This window comes from Thunnus thynnus, chromosome 7 (genome assembly GCF_963924715.1).
Source record: "Thunnus thynnus chromosome 7, fThuThy2.1, whole genome shotgun sequence".
Lineage (NCBI taxonomy): Eukaryota > Metazoa > Chordata > Actinopteri > Scombriformes > Scombridae > Thunnus > Thunnus thynnus.
The window spans coordinates 33,971,809-33,990,153 of record NC_089523.1 but is presented as its reverse complement, the minus strand read 5'-3'; the positions used below and the strand labels follow the sequence as shown (position 1 = coordinate 33,990,153).

At 40.2% G+C, this 18,345-nt stretch overlaps 2 protein-coding genes across 2 annotated transcripts; both read left to right on the top strand.

The window, feature by feature from the left end:
- The first annotated feature begins 184 nt into the window (after nt 1–184).
- On the top strand, nt 185–5,344 carry LOC137186593 (P2Y purinoceptor 14-like). Its single transcript, XM_067595638.1, has 3 exons — nt 185–328; nt 442–701; nt 1,394–5,344. The coding sequence occupies exons 1-3, from the start codon at nt 194–196 to the stop codon at nt 2,058–2,060; spliced, it is 1,062 nt and encodes a 353-aa protein (XP_067451739.1). The 5' UTR covers nt 185–193; the 3' UTR covers nt 2,061–5,344.
- A 3,297-nt stretch (nt 5,345–8,641) lies between these two features.
- Nucleotides 8,642–13,817, top strand: LOC137186812 (P2Y purinoceptor 14-like). The gene is made up of 3 exons (XM_067595848.1): nt 8,642–8,909; nt 12,810–13,069; nt 13,166–13,817. Exons 1-3 carry the CDS (start codon nt 8,706–8,708, stop codon nt 13,815–13,817), a joined length of 1,116 nt encoding a protein of 371 aa, XP_067451949.1. The 5' UTR covers nt 8,642–8,705.
- The last annotated feature ends 4,528 nt before the right edge of the window (nt 13,818–18,345 follow it).

The following is an 18,345-nucleotide window of genomic DNA, read 5'->3' as shown; positions in this document are numbered from 1 at the left end:
TGCTGAAAGACATGCTTAACAAAGGGCACCTGGACTCACTTTAGATTAAATCCACAAGGCTTCTTCCTGTCTTACATGTGTAATGATAAAGTCAGCTGATGGTTCAGTAGGATACATAGTTAATGTGTCAAACTATATTTAACACTACAAAGATGATATAATTGTGTTCACCCTTCTTAGAACCTCCACAAACATGGATGAGCTGGTAACAGAGCGAGTGACCTCAGTCACCAACCAGACCAACAATGATGATAATATGACTCACTGTGATCAGGTCGACACATCAGCCCACCTCTTCTTCATGCCGGTCTACAGTCTGGTGTTTCTGGTGAGTGTCTAATATTCAGATTACAGTCACATTTCCTCATCCTCCGTATGCTAATCAGCACACATGTTAATCTCTTAAAAACCTGTCCTGAGTTCCTCCTGTTTCCTCTCCAGGTGGGTTTGGTCCTCAACAGCTTCACCATGAAGGTTTACTTCTGCTCAGCTCAGCAGCAGGTATCCAGCATCCTGATGGTCTACCTGAAGAACCTGGCAGTCTCCGACTTCCTGCTCTGCCTTGACCTCCCCTTCCGCATCATCAACTACACCAACAGCTCCATCACCTTCCACGTGATCTACTGCAACTTTGGAGTCTCCACCTTTTACCTCAACATGTACGCCAGCATCCTGTTCATGGGCTACATCGCTGCTAACAGGTAGATCCCCCACCCTAGACTCCAACACACCATGCAGTTTATCAGTACAGTTAATACTTTTTATAAATGTTTTATTGCTTAATTGTCTGTTTTTATATTCCTGCACATTATCTTTATACTGACTCTACAGAGCAACAGCAGTAACTACAGCTGTAAGTTCTTACAGTCAAATAAAAAACTGACTTCAAACTCAGAAAATACAGATGAAAACTGAATTTCATCTGAATTACATTTACAATTTCAAACAACAACCTGTGCAGTTCAATAAATGAACAGATCTGAATCCACTGAACGAAGACCAGGGGTTTATACAACATGCAAAATTTAGTCAAGATAACTTTTGTTTGCGTTAGAAGAGCTATTTGTATTTGTTAACTTAACCTAAACTATGAATGCAGCCCTTTCACTCATATTCTTAATTTGAAACAAGTTACATTTTACAATATACAAATTCAAGTGAGTTTATCTTCCCATATGCACAGACATAGAATACAAGCACATTGGAACTCCTGCCAGCTGAAATGTTCATGAGCTTTCTCCATGTCCTTGTATCATTGCAGGAGTAAAGAGCTGGTCCTCTCCTCTAGAACTAATATTAGAATCTTCATTCCTCATGAAATCTGTGGTTTGATTATTTGTATCACTGTTAATCAGTGAAATAATCTGCTGACGCCTGCCTCTCTTCTCTCCAGGTATCTGAAGATCATCTATCCTTTAGGAAATCACATCCTTCAGACAGTGCAGGCTGCCCGCATCATCTCCACGGTAACCTGGGTTTTCCTCCTGGCCATTATGACCTTCGATATCACCCTGTCGCTCCTCACCAAACCACAGTTGACCATTGTCCCTGACACCTGTGACGCCTTGCTAAGCGCCCAGGTCATTGTGTTCTACAAAATCATCCACATCTGCTCCGCTGCCATCTTCCTGTTCGTCTTTGTCTCCCTGGTCTTCTTCTACTACAGCGCCTCCCGCAGTGTGTTGCTGGCACAGCAGAGGCAGCCGGCATCCTCCAGCTGCAAGAAGCTCATGAGGTCACGCAAGAAAATGTTGGTGCTGGTCAGCGTCTTCTGCATTTGTTTCGTGCCGCACCACCTGGTTCGCCTTCCCTACACCTTCCTGAGGAGGCGATGCTCTTTGAGCCTGATGTTGTACTACCTGAAGGAGATGACCATCCTGTTGTCAGTTCTCAACATCTGCCTGGATCCACTAATCTACCTCATCTTTTGTGAGGCGTTCCGGGCTCAGCTGAGCCGTCCACATAGCAAGAAGGCAAGGAGGCGCAGTGAAGGGCAGCCGAGAGCCACAGACAGTGAGGCATCGTTTAACACTTCAACAAGGCAAACCGATGGGCTGTAACTTAAAGGATGAGTCTGGTGATTTTCTATATTTTTCTTACTGAGAGCAGGAAAAAAGTGTTGCACACACACTCTGGCTCCATTTGTATTTCTCTCCTATTCGAATGATGTTTCGGCCCTCAGGTCTTCTTCAAATTCAACAATCATATTAGGACACAGGCATGGGTATGTCATATAGGCCACACCCTAGTAACACAGCTGATGGTGATTAGATAATCATGTTCCACCATTAGGGGGAGAAAAACAATCAAATGACCTTCAGAAGATCAAAACTTTTAACAAACAGTGACAGGAACTACAGCCAATCAATTCTCTTCAAATAAACTGACCAAAAAACAGTATGTTTCATATAATATATTGAGATTTAAATTTTACATTCCAATGCCTTTGGTTAAGCACATTCAAATATGTTAAAAATACATTTATGTTAAATAGGTTTCTAATAGATGTACAGAAGAAGTTACAAACCTTCCATTTTTCACACCAAATTCGATAGAGTTTTTATTGTATTTGGTGACGCAGCTGTTTTCCTGGTTTCAGTCAAACTGAAGCCTGTTTGCAGTGTCAACACAACTCACCTCATATCAGATCAGTGTGAACAACAGTCTTTCACACCGACGCTGCCGCAGTGTGTTCACATAACAAGCATCTTGTCATTTCACACAAAATCTCTGTTTGTATATAGTTTGATTCTTGCTTTTTATTCTTTATTGAGAAAGAAAGAAAACATCCCTTTGTTACTTATTTCCCTACATACAGTATCACAAAACACACACACACACACAGAGGAACCTTTGTACCTTTCGGCTCTTTCTGCTTTCAGTTTTGTACTCCTGCTGTTCTGCTTTGTACATTTTGTAGCTGTCGGTTTAAGCCTTGTATTGTTTGTACATGATTTTAAATAAATCTGTGTGACAATGATATCTCCTGTAGAGATGTTCTGTTATTAGTTAAAGGATCATTTAACAGTTTATTAAAACTCCTAGTTTTGTCTGTCATTTCTAACCGTTCTGATAACATAGTACTCAACTTAATTGCTGAGATCTGAGAACAAAGTCTTGTATTTTTGTTTGTGTTTGGACATTTGTATAATTGTTACTGATGATGTGATGGATTGTACAGTGTTTACAACTGCTTCAACAAGTAACAATGTTTAATATTTTCTTTATGTCTCCATGTGCCTTCTTTCTCGAGAGAAAATTTCCACAACATTTGGGGGCTCGTCCGGGATGCTAACCCACTGACCTTTTTCCTGGGAGAGTTGACCTGTCCAGTGGCCAGGACTGATCCTAGGAGATTGCAGAAACCTCGGGGACCTATGTAAGTTATGGTCTTTTTGTGAGAAGGCTGGGGTCACCTTCCAGGAAATGGGGACAGTGGTAAGCAATCTTTGGTTTGTTGGTAATTGTGATTAATTCTGTGGAAATTGCATTTGTTATTTGCTTCCAAAATTTTTAGGGAAAAGAAAGGGAGTTTAGTTCGAAGGCATGCATTGGTGGTTGTTGAAGTTTTAATGGCGTCATAGATACTCTAAGCTTAGAGAGGGAATTCCTAGGGAATTTGCCTAAAGTGAGAGAAAAGTGTTCTCTTGCCTAAAAAGTGCACAGAAAAGAGGCAGGGTTAGAGTCCGCTGCCAGGGTCCCTTTAAAGGTTAGAGTCCTTGATAAAAGCTAATAGGAGTTAGAGTCCCCTGGGCTAAAAGTGCGAGGTAAGATCGGGAACAACAAATGTGAGCCTGCATACAATACGAGGTGAGATCAGAGTTCCATCCATATGTGAGCCTGCGTAACCAAAAGCCATAGAAATAAAAGGGGTTAGAGTCCCCAAAAAGGCCTAAAATACGGGGTGAGATCAGAGTTCTATCAATATGTGAGCCTGCGTAAATTGTGGAAAAGCGCTAAAGCAAGGTTAAAGTCTGTGCTGTAATGTGTACACAGTTTTTCTTTTATTTTCCTGGGTTGCATTTTGCCGTGCGGGTATGTGTCTGCAGCTCCTACCTGCAAAGAAGTTAATGAGAGGAGAGTTCAGAAAAGATTTAACTTTCCAAAGCAAATGTTAGCAAGAAGTTGTTAAACTCGGGAGAGTGAAGGAAAAGTGGAAAAAACATAAAATGAATAAAAAAAAAGAAAAGAAAAGTGAGTTATGATGGCTCTGTTGCCAAAGTGGCATAAGAATTCAGGATTTCCTCAATATGGGAGTCTACAACATGCCTCTCTTAGGAATCTGAGATAAAAAAAAATAGGTCTTAAGTAAGAAACCAAAGTTGTTGGATATTGTTTGTGTTTAAGTAGTTGTACAAGAGTTTTGTCTTGGTTAGAAGTTGTCTGATCAAGAATTGAATTGAAAGAACCATGAATTTGTACAAGGGTTTGTTTTATTGATGCATCACATGATTAGGCTCTTTCTGATGATGGAGATGTGCTTAGATTATGGAACACAGGAGGGAATCAGTGAGGAACTGAAGAGACCTACAACTCTGATATAGAATTTGTGTATGACTGTTTTGTTGTTGCATTGCACGGTTAAACATGATGTGTGTTAAAAGGGTAGACATTACATGCTGTAGCTTCGGCCCACACCTGTTTCAACTGTCTTTAAGTCGTGTTTCAACTGTGATGTTGTTATTAATTGACTGTGTTTGAGTTTTGGATAGTTTGGTTGGACGAAATGGGACTGTTGAAGACGTCATCGAGTGTCAAGTCATTTTGAAAGGTTTTGTGGGACAGAGTAAGCAGAGAGGCCAACTCTTCCCCCAATTCCTTCACATGAAGGCATGTAGTCATGAACGACACTGAACTGAGTTTGGACAGCAAAACTGAAGCTGCTTTGGGGCACCAGGGCTGTGAGGAAGCCACAGGAAGGACCAGGAGGGTCGTGTGGATAAGCCTGGTGTAATACGAGGACAAAAGGACTCGATTCAACACTTGCTATAAGCTAGTGGCTGCAAGGGTCTGAGCAAGACTGGTTCTGAGAAGAGCCTGCTTGAACTCTGACTGCAAGAGTTGTTCTCACAAGGCTGGGACAAGCAAAATCAAGTTTCTGGGACAGTGTTTAGAGGTTTGGTAAGATCGTCACTATTGAACCCAGGTATATGACTCTGGGACAAGGAGAAACATCGCAGCAAGGGACATTGTTCATCATCATGGGACACTTTTCATCTAGTTATTGTACACTGAGTGTTGTATAATACATGCAGTTTCATGTTTGAGAATGTCTTAATGTAAGAAGAGTCAAGGATTTGTGGGTTGTCAAAAGGGCATGTCATGTTTACCTTTTTGGAATGTGTTGAAAGAGGTTTAATTTTACATCAGATGTAGTGTTTTTGTTGCAATGTAATGATGATGAAGTGTTTAGGTGTTTAGGTTTCAAGGAAAATATATTGAGTTTGGGGTCTCTTGAGTTCTGATATGCACATTTTGTATATATGTTACAAATGTTTTCAAACTAAGGAGTCAATGTTTGTTATCAACTGAATGTGATGTAATGTCATTGTCATTTTGGGGACACATGTTGGTGAAAAAATCCTACTCCTAGGCTAGTTGAACTCTTGAACCTGTTTCTATCTGAGGGTTGCTTGCTGACCTCTGGGGTTAGCTAGAGATATCTTTGTCTTAAGCCTACTGTTTTAGAGACCATACTTGTTTGTAAGAAGGTGTAATGGTTTGTGGAAGTGTCCATTTCGGGACCAGACTGTTTTTAGCTTTGCTTCTGGAGAGGTATAAAGCTGTCAAGTTTGAGTTCACAATCTTTAGAGAAAGGGCTGGCTTTAGGGAAAGGGCCAGCTGAACAACATGCTTTCTCTCCAAAGATACAAGATGATTGTATTCTTGTTTGTGTGTGGACATTTGTATAATTGTTACTGATGATGTGATGGATTGTACAGTGTTTACAACTGCTTCAACAAGTAACAATGTTTAATGCTTTCTTTATGTCTCCATGTGCCTTCTTTCTCGAGAGAAAATTTCCACAACACAGCATGTTACTGTTGTAGCTGCTGGAGGTGGAGCTAGTTTCAACTACTTTAGATACAGTTAGCTAGTTTAGTCCAGTGGTTCCCAACCTAGGGGTCGGGCCCCTCCAAAGGGTCAGCAGATAAATCTGAGGGGCCGTGAGATGATTAATGGGAGAGGAAAGAAGAAAAAACAAAGTTCTGATACACAAATCTGTTTTCAGTTTTCTGACTTTTTCTCTAATTTTTGATTTTTGCTGAAATATTGGATCATTTGAACATTTATTGAAATGAAAGCATGTGAGAAGTTTAGAGGGAAAAATCACTATTTGGTGGAGCTGTTAACAACTCATAGACATGTGAAATGTGACCCCGACTACACACTGCTTTTTGTAAGACGTCAAAAGCCAAAAAGGTTGGAAACCACTGGTTTCATCTTTAACAATGTGTTGTATTTTAAAAGCTTGTTATATTATCCATTGTGTCAAATCTTCATCTGAAAAGTAACTAAAGCTGTCAAATAAATGTAGTGGAGTAGAAAGTACAATATTTCCCTCTGAAATGTAGAAAGTAGCATCACATGGAAATACTCAAGTAAAGTACAAATACCTCAAACTGTACGTAAGTACAGTACTTAGTTACTTCCCACCACTGTGCACATGTAAGTAATAAAAGCATCAGGATCTGACAGGTGCTCTTGATGCACAGGTAAGCAACCAAAAAAAATAAGAGACCAGTGTTCAGTCGATACGTGTCTGGTATTTATCATGTAGCCACTAAAATAAAAGCTTTTCACACTGACAAAGATATGAATGTGTCTGAACATCTTTACTTATCTTTTCAATCTTATCTTAGCATCTTATCTTTCATTTTATCTATCTATCTATCTATCTATCTATCTATCTATCTATCTATCTATTTATATATTTCAGTGTTCACTTTTCATCTTTTGTGAAGCACATTGTTTTGTTTTGCATGTATTTGTATTCAACACATTTTGTAAGTAAATGGCTGATAAAACATCTGAAATGTAGATATTGTGAAATAAGACTAAAGACATGTTGGTGGTTTGTTTTTACATCAGACTCAAACTGCAGCAAAAAATGTTCTTACTGTATTTTTGGTTGAATAACTCCTGGACTTCTTCAGCAGGACATGGACTGACTGCACTGAGGTTGGTAACAATATCAAAGAGCAGACTGTAAATATGAAGACTACAGGACATGTTAAATTAACACAAAATATAGTTTCACAACAGGGATTTCTTACTTAGAGGAAGCATGATGCTAAAATATGATGTTCACTTTCAAGACTTTATTTGATTTTCAACCACACATGAATTCACACATATAGTTTAATGAAACATTGTCTCTACACGGTTCAGTGCAAGTCAAACATACATATGAGCAAAAAAGAGCACATAATAAATATATATCTAAAAACAACAACAAATACAGACCTCTGCATCCCTGAGTAGCAAAATAAATTAAAACATTGTAGATAAAAAACTTAGAAGGCCGGTGCTTGGTTCATGTTACATTAACATACAATATTCTTCTTGTGACAGAAGAGCAGCAGCAGTGAACAGCATTGTGTCAGTCTTTGTGCTTTGTTTTCATGTTTTGTTTTTTGACTTGCAAATGATCAACTTTCTAGCACAAAACTGTTAGACAATCAGAAACACAACAGAGTGTTTCTGCAGATGTCACACGTCCACATCAGACACACAGACAGGTGAGTGCAGCTGGTCAGTTTGTACTTTTCTTTTCTAACACACTGTTCGGGAAATGAAAGGATCTAAAATTCAGAGACTTGGTAGATTTTAAAACAGCACAAATCATGTATGAGGTTGTAAACTGATTACTATCTGAAATTATCCAATTGTTAAAAGAGAGCAAATAAGAACAAGTCCTCCAATTTAAACTCCAGATATGTGGTTTTCAAGGAGGCACTGTAGGCTCATTAAAGCTGATCAGGATGCTAGTAAACAAACATCCGTGAAGGAATGTGTACTGTTGTACTTACTGCACAGAAGAAAAACAAAAAGAAAACACAGAAGATGTGATGTATGACCTTTGAATTAGGGGTGAGGGAATCTACAAAGTTTGGTTTCAATCCGATACCAAGTAATACAGGGCCAGGATCACCGATATTGATATGTTTGATTATTGAAAACAGCTTATGTACTTTCATGTAGGTCAGTGTTCTTCAAATCCATCTTTTCTTACAGCCCAGATTCCCCTCTGTCCTCCAGCTGGCTGTTTCCGAAGCTATTTACATAAAATCTGCTTTATTAATGAGCACCTACTCTGATAAAATGTCACAGATATGTTTAAAATAGACTGTTATGTCACAGATATGTTTAAAATAGACTGTATTTATAAACAATGAGTCAAAAAACATCAGAATACAGATCTTTAAGGTGTGTGGGGAGGGGTTGCTGCTGTTCTTCTGGTAACTTGGAAACCAGTGGTCAGATGGAGTTCTGACTCAAAGGACCATAAAAGGTAGACAATGACTTTTCTCTTACACTTAGGTTCCAGGAAATTACAGCTCACTGTTGCAGTGACTTGTCAAATCACAGAAGTTAGACTTTATTCATTGCTGAACAAGTGGCTTGGAAGATGCACAGAAATCCTTTTTATGTGTTTTTGATGTTGCTGTGGTGATTTGCTTCCACCAGTTCCTGTGTTTTAAATGTCATTTAAACAATTTCCTAACACTTTACATATAATTGTCTCCCTTCTGTTAGGACCTCCAGAAACAAGAATGGAAGTGACCTCATCGCTCAACATGTCCTTAGTTACCAACCTGACTCATGCCAAAGGTCCGACTCATTGCGAACAGGTTGACACCTCAGGCCACGTCTACTTCGCACTGGCCTACAGTCTGGTATTTCTGGTGAGTTTCAAATATTTGGATCACAGTCTGTTATGATTCAAATTTTTAACTGAATTTTTCCATTTTTATGCAAACATTCAAACACAAAAAATAAAAAAAAAAGGACAACACTGGCCATCTAACATATATATATGCCTTCACATTCTGTCACATATATACACACAGTCAAGTTTGAGGAGTGCCAACACCTCTTCCATCCAGCGTTTATGGGATGGCGACGATGCCGTCTTCCAACTAAAAAGAATCAGTTGTCTAGCCAATTATGTGGAAAAAGCTATGGCCTCTGGCTGATTTGTTGATAACTGCATCTTATCTAGCGTTACACCAAAGATAGAGGTCAGAGGTTTAGGACTGATATCTTTGCTTTAAATGAGTGAAAAAGTACTGAATATATCTGTCCAGAATTTAGTTAATCTGGGACATGCCCAAAACATATGACTGAGGTTGGCTGGCTCTTGGTTACATCTGGGGCAAGTAGGGTCTCACCCCAGGCACATTCTAGCCAACCTGTTCCTGGACAGATGGAGCCTATGGAGCATCTTAAATTGCTAAAACCTGCATCTGAATCATACTGATGATAAGTGCACCAACTGCCAAACTGAGTCTGACATCACTATCCGCAATTCCTCCTCCCACTGCCTCCTTGTATATCCAAGAGACAGGAGAACGGTCCTTTGAATGTTCTCATATAGGATGGATACCAAGCCCTTGCAGGCAGGGTTCAAATTCAGTAACTCATCTATCCAGCCACCCTGTGGTGGATTCAGGAATGGCAAGAAATGTGTTTTAACAAAGCTGCAGACATGAAAGTGCCTAAAGAGATTGGACAGAGGAATATTAAAGTCTGTCCTTAGCTGGAGAAATGAAATAAAAACAGGTCCTTTACACACTTCATTTCTAGACCATAAGTAAAATGCAGAGTCTATTAGGGATGTTCAATCTGTCTTTGGTCCGGCTCAGTTCCTCAGTTCAGATGCTGACGGGACCCTCCACGCACTCTGTTGGCCGGTTTCACAGCATCTTGCGTTGTGGAGAAAATAGCGTAGTCGACTTGGTTGAAAAATGGGGCGTAGGAGTTAACCACGTCTCCATGATGAAATCCTTTTATTCCATCTGCAGGCAGTGAGAGCGCTGGTTTGCAGCAGCAGTCTGCTCTCGGATCCAATGATTGTGTTCAGGTGAACATGGGTGAAGTCTCATCTTGTCCAGTAAGGGGTGAATCTTCCAGTTGGTGGGGAAGAAGCACATGTGCATGGGGTTACCTCCTTTAGTGAACTGGCTCACATAGGGACAGAACTTCCCCCAGCTCAGTTACAATGGACAGGCAGAGATTTCTGGGTGCAAAAAAGGCTGATATATTACGAGAGCCTCACACGGGGCACCAATCTGTAGGATCTTGTAGGAATGTGTTTGGTAATTGGTAATAATTCATAATTATCTATGATAATTAAACCTCATAATTATCTATGATAATTATGAATTATAAAATCAAGTAATTTTAATATTAATTAATAATATGGGGCACCAACTGTTAGAGAGCCTCACAGGGGGACACAGCTGTCAGATCTGCGAGGAGTACAGTTGGTTATTAGCAATAATTAATAATTATCAGGGGCAATTATTATTTATAAAACCTAATAAAAGTATTGATATGAATGAATAATTACGGGGCACCACCCAGAAACTAGGACCAATAACCAAACAATAAAGTAGTCTCATAAAAGAGGTCACCTAGAATGCTAATATCTGAGGGATATCAACATTCACAGGTGAACAAAGAAGGTATGAATTCGAGCTCTGACTCTCTCAATCAGCCACTTTTCACAATATATAAAACATAATAATGACAAAAGACTTCTCTTTAAAGATATAACAGTGTTTTTTAACCTTAGCAGAATTAACAAAGTTGACAAATGCTTTGATCAATAACTTACTGTACTACAACTAAATTACCCAGGCACACATACATCAAACAAAGCTGTACAAGGTTGAACACATGCAGGTGAATACGTGAGTGTCTATGTGTGTGTGTGTGTGTGTGTGTGTGTGTGTGTGTGTGTGTGTGTGTGTGTGTGCCAGTATGGGAGTGTAGAGGAGTATGTGTGTGTGTGGGCAAGATGATCTTGTGAGACAATGTCATGTGATCTTAAGGACAGTGGATGTAAAGTTACGGGAGACCCAAATAGCGGAAGTGACTTTGGTGTCTTGGTTAGACAATAGAAAGATTGCGTCGCCTGGTGGTCGGCATCATGTAGTCACCCAATTTCGTGTAGAACACACATGTCTGATGGCAGATAAGGAGGAACAGAGCGATGCTTTGTCCATCATTATCTGACCGTCAGATGTGTAAGAAGATGTCGGTACATGTGTATGTGTGTGCATGTGTGTGTGTTGGTAGCAAAAGAGGGAAGAAAGAGGAGGGCAAGCAACCATGAGGGGGAGAGAAGCGGTGTCTTTGTCCACAGAGAGCGCATGTATGGATGGCAGTCTGTAATGCACATTGCCTGGTTTCTGATCAACGAAGCAACTTGGTTTCTCACTCAGGGTGGCACAAACACAGCAGTCCTGAGTTGGATGAACACAAAACAGTTTAGTGTGGTGAAAACAACTAAACAGGCAGAAAACTTCAAATACTCCTCAGAGTATAACAGCACAATCCGTCAATTCACACAACAAAATGAGAAATAAACTGAAGCTGAAAATAACACATAATCCAACACTGTCTCTGCCCAGACTTAAACCTCTTACTTGGTTGCTTCAGAAAGCAAACAGGGTGTGTGTTCAGTCCATCTTTGGTACGGCTCAGTTCCTCGGCTTGGATGCTGATGGGGCCGTCCGCACTCTGTTGGCAGATTTCACAGCAAGCTGATCCTCGGCAGGCGTTGCAGAGAAAACAGTGGAGTCGACTTGGTTGAAGAGTGGGGAGTAGGAGTTATCCACATCTCTGTGAAGAAATCCTTTTCTTCCTTCTGCAGGCAGTGAGAGTGCTGGTTTGCTCTCAGATCCAATGATTGTGTTCAGGTGAACACTGGCGAAGTCTCGTCTCCTCCAGTGAGGGGAGAATCTTCCAGTCAGTAGGGTAAAAGCACACGTGCATGGGGTTACCTCCTTTAGTAAACTGGTTCTCAGAGGGACAGAACTTCCCCCCAGCTCAGTTACAATGGACAGGCAGGGATTTCTGGGTGCACTCAGTATTTAAAGGGTGGTGACATCACAGCTGTGTTGCCGTGACTTCCTCTGTGTTGGAGCATCTCTGCCAATGAGAGACGAGAGTTTCTGGTTTTAACACCTAGTTGTGAACTGAGAGGTGCATGTTGGGGGATGGAGTCCTTTTTGGACTCCCTTTGTTTCACTGGCAAAATGCCTGGTTATCAGGCTTCAAAACTGCATGCAGGCCCGCCTTTGTCTCATGCACATGGAGTATGAGGGGACAAAGGCAGCCTCTTGGTCAGGCTTCAGAGTTTACAAGTAGGCCTGCCTTTGTCTGACCACAAGGTTGAGGCTCAACACAGCCTTTGGAAATCTTGAGGCAACCAAATTCAAGTGCAAATGCTCAGTGCCAATGCAGGAATAAGTGTGCAGCTTGTATAACTTTCATGCAGGTGACTGGGGTCACATCCTGTCACAGACTTCCAATTAAAGTTCACCTTTATCATCAGATGTAACCACCATCTTCCCCTAACCTCAACCACACCATAGTTGCCATGAACAGAAATTGCAAAACCCCTAGAATTTTTTTTTAAATTTTCATAAACAATCTAGCAATCAAGGAAAGACTGAAAGTGTGCTCTGTTATCCACATTTATATGATTTATGATGTAGGGACAACAAAGACAAGTAAGTCATTATTATTGTTACTGTTTTCTCCATCCTCCCCATCCTCTGTGTTTTTCTCTCCAGGTGGGTTTACTCCTCAATGGCTTCACCATGAAGGTTTACTTCTGCTCAGGTCAGCAGGAGGTGTTCAGCATCATGCTGGTCTACCTGAAGAACCTGGCAGTGTCTGACTTCCTGCTATGCCTCTGCCTCCCCTTCTACATAGCCAACTTCACCAGCAGTTCCATCACCATCCGCCTGGTCCACTGCAACTTTGCCTCGTCGATCTTTTACCTCAATATGTATGCCAGCATCCTGTTCATGGGCTACATCGCTGCTGGCAGGTAGGCCCAGGCTGGGTGGCTTTGGTCAGGTTTGATCCAGGAAGCACCACACCCTTGTTGTCTGCTCTTTTTTTCATCTGCCTCTTCTGTCTCCAGGTATCTGAAGATCATCCATCCCTCAGGAAATCACATCCTGCAGACAGTGCAGGCTGCCCGCATAATCTCTATGGTAACCTGGGTTGTCCTCCTGGCTATTATGACCTCCTACATCACCCTGTTGCTCCTCACCCAGCCACCACTGACTGTTGTCCCTGACAGCTGTGATGTATTGCAAAGTGCCCAGGTCATTGTGTTCTACAAAATCATCCACATCTGCTCTGCTGTCACCTTCCTGTTCATCTTCATCTCCCTGGTCTTCTTCTACTACAGCGCCTCCCGCACTGTGTGGCTGGCACAGCAGAAGCAGCTGTCATCCTCCAGCTGCAAGAAGCTCAAGAAGTCCCGCAAGAAAATGTTGGTGCTGGTCAGCGTCTTCTGCATTTGTTTCGTGCCATACCACCTGGGTCTTATTCCCTATGCTTTACTGAAGAGGCAGTGCTCCTCACGCAGGGTATTGTACTACCTGATTGAAGTGACCACCTTACTGTCAGTTCTCAATGTCTGCCTGGATCCACTAATCTACTTCATCAGCTGTAAGGCCTTTCGGACCAAGCTGAACCTGAAGAGAGTGTTCAGCAGGACCAAGCAAACACCAAGCACAGACACAAGAAGCAATGAGGGGCAGCTGAGCACCATCAACATCAACTGACTACTGGTAAACAACCAACTACTGGTAAAAAAAAAACACCAGCATATGAGACCAATAGCTATCTGCTATTGGCTGGTCTCACATATAATAATTTTTCATGAAAAATTCTACAAAATGTATAAATAGGTAGTACAAAAAATATTGTACTGATATTTAACAATAATGGTAAAAACTATTTCCCAAATGACCAATGATTAAAAGGCAAAGTAAGTAAAGAAGTCATTTTGTGAAATGTGTTTTATATGATGAACCACATGTGACTATATGTGAGTGTATTACATACAGACACATGTCCTAATTAAGACCAGTTACTGAGATCAGATTTGCAAACGTTTCCATCACCATCCTGAAGAACACCCTTCACTTTCAGCTTCCACATTCTGATGGATAAAATTATGACCATACATTCAAGCTCACAGGCAGCAGTGTGATATTTGTTTTGTAATATGTCAGAGAAACCGGTTTGAGGTCAAGATTGTGTGCAAGATTAGGAGAACGACAGAATGTGTCATCATTTGTTAATCAAATCAGCCTCCGTCCAGTAAACTGAGTCACATCTGACTGTGTATGAAAATGTCAAACCAAGTCACAATGTGGTGGAATTCAGAAGTGTATAAGAATTCACATCAAGTATAGGCATAGCCATGGGAAACATGGTGACGCAATATTAACCACTTACTGAAATCAAAATATCATTAGAATATGAACATAAACAACAAAAATTAAATGAAACTTTTTATTTAGTTATTTATTATTTTATTTATATATTTATTAACACTTAGAGACCCACCATAGACCCATTTTTATCTGGACAGGGGATCTTTAGGGGGAGATAGCAGGTCAACATTATATTCCAAATAGAAGTGGTGATACGTCATCTGAAAACCAGGAACCTGAAGATTATATCTCAGCACTGTGAGTCAAGTTTTCTAGTCATGAATCTGTAATAAACATTGTGTTTCGGTTAAGTGCCGGTTCAAATCTTTTAAGTTTAGCATTATAAGGGCTTATAACATCATAATGGAAGTATATGATGGCCATTCCCATGCTCAATTATGTCTCATAAGTTGCAGCAATCATTGGGTTGATACTATTTGTTACACAGATTTGGTGCAAAATTTAACCATTTTTGACCACTCGATAATTATTAAAAATGGTCAAAAATCCCTCCAAAATACCACATTAAGACACCAAGACCTTGAGGAACACTATAGAAAAATCGATGCTGTGATTTGATATCAAAAACCATTTCTGTAAGAACTGTATTTTTCAGCGATTGGATGGCAAGCACTTTGCTCAGAAACCCCCTTATTGTCAATATACCTAGGAAAGCCATACATCCGATGAACGCCCTTGGTCTCTGGTTTGTGGTTGTAAAGTTTCATGAGGCTGTGATTATCAAAAAAATGTTCTCACTACAATGAAATGGCTACTATGGGGACTAACATCATCACACATAAATACAATTGGGCTCATTGAATCCACAAGAGTCTCAGCTTTCCAGTTAGACCCAATATATGCAATTCCAGGACTGTTTAGGGACCCCATTAAGCAGAAATTTTCAAATACACCATTTTTAGAATAGGCAAAAATAAAACATTTATACTGCATGCAAAAACTGCATGTTTTTTTCCTCAAACTGCATGAGATTAGCATAAAGTGGGCATGTCTGTGAAGGGGAGACTGGTGGGTACCCATAGAACCCATTTTCATTCAGATATCTTGGGGTGAGAGGTCAAGGGATCCCTTTAAAGAATCGCCGTGGCAGTTCCCTCACCTAACGTTGGGGCGCTATTTAGCCCCCTTCCCAGCATGGCATGGTTGGTGCCAATGGATTCCTTCGGTCATCTAGTTTCATATGATACCAGTATATTCACTAAAGCTTTAAATCTGATCCTGCTACATCCTCATACACGGCCTCGTAGGTCTTAGAGGATTTATAGTTGCGAACATGCAGGTCCTCTACCATCCACCAGGGGGTGGTGCAGCACCCTCCGCACCCCTACTTACGTTTACATTTACATTCATTACATTAAGCAGACGCTTTCGTCCATTTTCTGCCTGACTATAATTGACATAATTTGTTGTTATCATTTGTTGTTTTCATTTGTAAAAGTTGGTGGCATAGTAATATATTATTTTCAAATTGGAAAAAAGTGTAGTAATCTGTACAATATTATCAGCCAGAATCAGCCAATGGGGCCCTTCTGCCTGCTCTGCATGAGCTGCATGAGTGTGAGGATGTAGTGAGCTGATAGTGAAGCTGGCAGCTGGCCTAAATAAAAAAGAAAGCTGGTAAATGGATGCCAACACTGTCATGGACATTCAAAAATGGCTAAAAAAAACAGAAAACAGACAGAAACTACAAATGTAGACGAGCAAACTGCAGCACAATCAGCAACTCCTGCTGCAGTTGCAACAAAAACAGACAGCAGCAGCATATTTTAGGGATCACTATGTAAATTTAGCAGGTTGCTTCATTGATTTGGATGGTTTGTTTTTGTGAGCTGGTCTCTGCAGATGAGCTGTGTTTATGTAATCCTTATTTATTGCTTATTTTCTCAATTTATTGATTACTTGTTTGGTCCATAAAAAATGACTTCTTCAAATGTCTTGTTTAGTCCACAACCCAAAGATATTAAGTTTACTGTTACAGAAACCAGAAAATATTCACATTTGAGAAGCAACACTGATACAGCATTAAAAACAATTATAACATTACCAAGTTATATAAATATAATTACATTAGAATTGTAAAGGAGTTTTTATCCCATGTATTGGTCTAAAAACCATTACAGTTAAATGAATCTCTGTTTACGACATGATTCTAGTGTTATAGGTGGTATGTGCCTGCAGGTGGACTTTGGCGGGCCAGTCTGAGTCTAAAGTCTGGCTGATTTTTATTCCCACTCCACCGCTGACCACAGCTGAGCTAATCTGATGCTAAGTGACACAGCAACAGCCCCAGTAAAACCCCAGTACACTCTTAATTTGTTTTGTGGTCCTCTAACAAAATGATAAACAAAAAACCAGGAAATGAAATAGCATCTGAACAGCAGTGTGTGTGTTTTCTGAGCCATCATGCAGTAACCACAGATTCAGCTCCTCCTGTCCTGTGAACGCTGCACAGAAGGAGGCATTAAAGCAAACAGTTTGTATCGGAGATCTCCACTGACAGACAGACAGGTGAGTCCTGCAAATATCTCACTTTCAGTTCTTTGTGCGTCTACTATTTTTATGTTCAAATTTGAGTCTTTTTTTAAAATATAAAACCTAATATATTTTCCAAGACAACTTAAGATAAAAACTGTTTTAAACACCTCTTGACACTGGACACAGAGTTTACTTGTAGTTAACTACAGTCCATGTCCATTCCAATTTACAATTTTGAAGTGACGTTTTCACAGTTAATTTTGACACACTGCTGATCTGAACCAGTTTACAGCTTGTTGAGAATGAAAGGTGTGATAATCTATTTAGAAGTATTTCATGGTTCACACTTAGTCAAAGGCTTTTTAAATCTAAGAATACTGCTCCCACTACTACCTTCATCCAAACTACTTTTGATGGTTTCTGTAAGATAACATACAGCCATCTCTGTTGAATCCTTTAAAATACCAAATTGTTTTAGGTTTAAAAGTTGATCTTTCGCCAAGATTTGATTTCTCTTTTCACAGACTTTTGAAATCAGTGGTTTAATTGAAATGGGTTTATTGTATAATGATTCATCAGGTCCCCCAGATGTACCACTTTTAAAATATGATAAGAAATTTTTATTGTCCATTACATCACATGAAATAGAAATTTGCCCTCTGCATTCTGGCAACACAGTGTAAAACAGTAAAGAGCAGCTAAATACATAAATAATGGAAATAATGGAAATATGGAATATTCCTTCATCAATGAACTTTGTCCTGCAGACTGTACCTCCATCAGCACGCTGAGGCTATCGGGCCGTGGTGGAGGTCTTGAAGTTATTTTCAGAAATCGCTTTGACTGCTGGTTGATTAGCACTGAGACTTTCCCCTTATTTGAACTTAATATGACTAAAGTTGGTCAGTTGAAGCCTTTCTATTGCATTTTAATTTACTGACCTCCTAGCCCACCTGGCCCTTTCCTTGGATCCGCTGCCCCATAAACATAAACATATGTCTCGTAGGCACATCATTAACCAGAGCACAGCTGAAAACTTCACAGCTTTATTTGACCCTGATGTGCTGTTAAGCTGTAATGATGTGGAGACCTTGGTCCAGTTACTTAATGAACAGTGCTCCTATGTATTGGATATAGTGGCTCCTTTTAAATCTAGACAAACCTTCTCTGTCAGATTCTCACTTTGGATTAACAGGTCAATCCACAGTTTTAGGCTGAAATGTAAGAAGACAGAGTGCTTATGGAAAACCACCAAACTAGAGATCCATCGGCTGCATCTGAAAGAGCTTTTAATCTGTTTGAATGAAATGATGAGGGAAGCTAGGACTGTCTATTTTGCCAACCTCATTTCAACTAACAAAAGAAATTCAAAAGT

Coding starts and splice junctions, on each gene's coding strand:
- LOC137186593 (XM_067595638.1), top strand. CDS start 194: ATGGATGAGCTGGTAACAGAGCGAGTGACCTCAGTCACCAACCAGACC. Junction 329..441: donor TCTACAGTCTGGTGTTTCTG/GTGAGTGTCTAA, acceptor TTTCCTCTCCAG/GTGGGTTTGGTCCTCAACAG. Junction 702..1,393: donor GGCTACATCGCTGCTAACAG/GTAGATCCCCCA, acceptor TCTTCTCTCCAG/GTATCTGAAGATCATCTATC.
- LOC137186812 (XM_067595848.1), top strand. CDS start 8,706: ATGTCATTTAAACAATTTCCTAACACTTTACATATAATTGTCTCCCTT. Junction 8,910..12,809: donor CCTACAGTCTGGTATTTCTG/GTGAGTTTCAAA, acceptor TTTTCTCTCCAG/GTGGGTTTACTCCTCAATGG. Junction 13,070..13,165: donor GGCTACATCGCTGCTGGCAG/GTAGGCCCAGGC, acceptor TTCTGTCTCCAG/GTATCTGAAGATCATCCATC.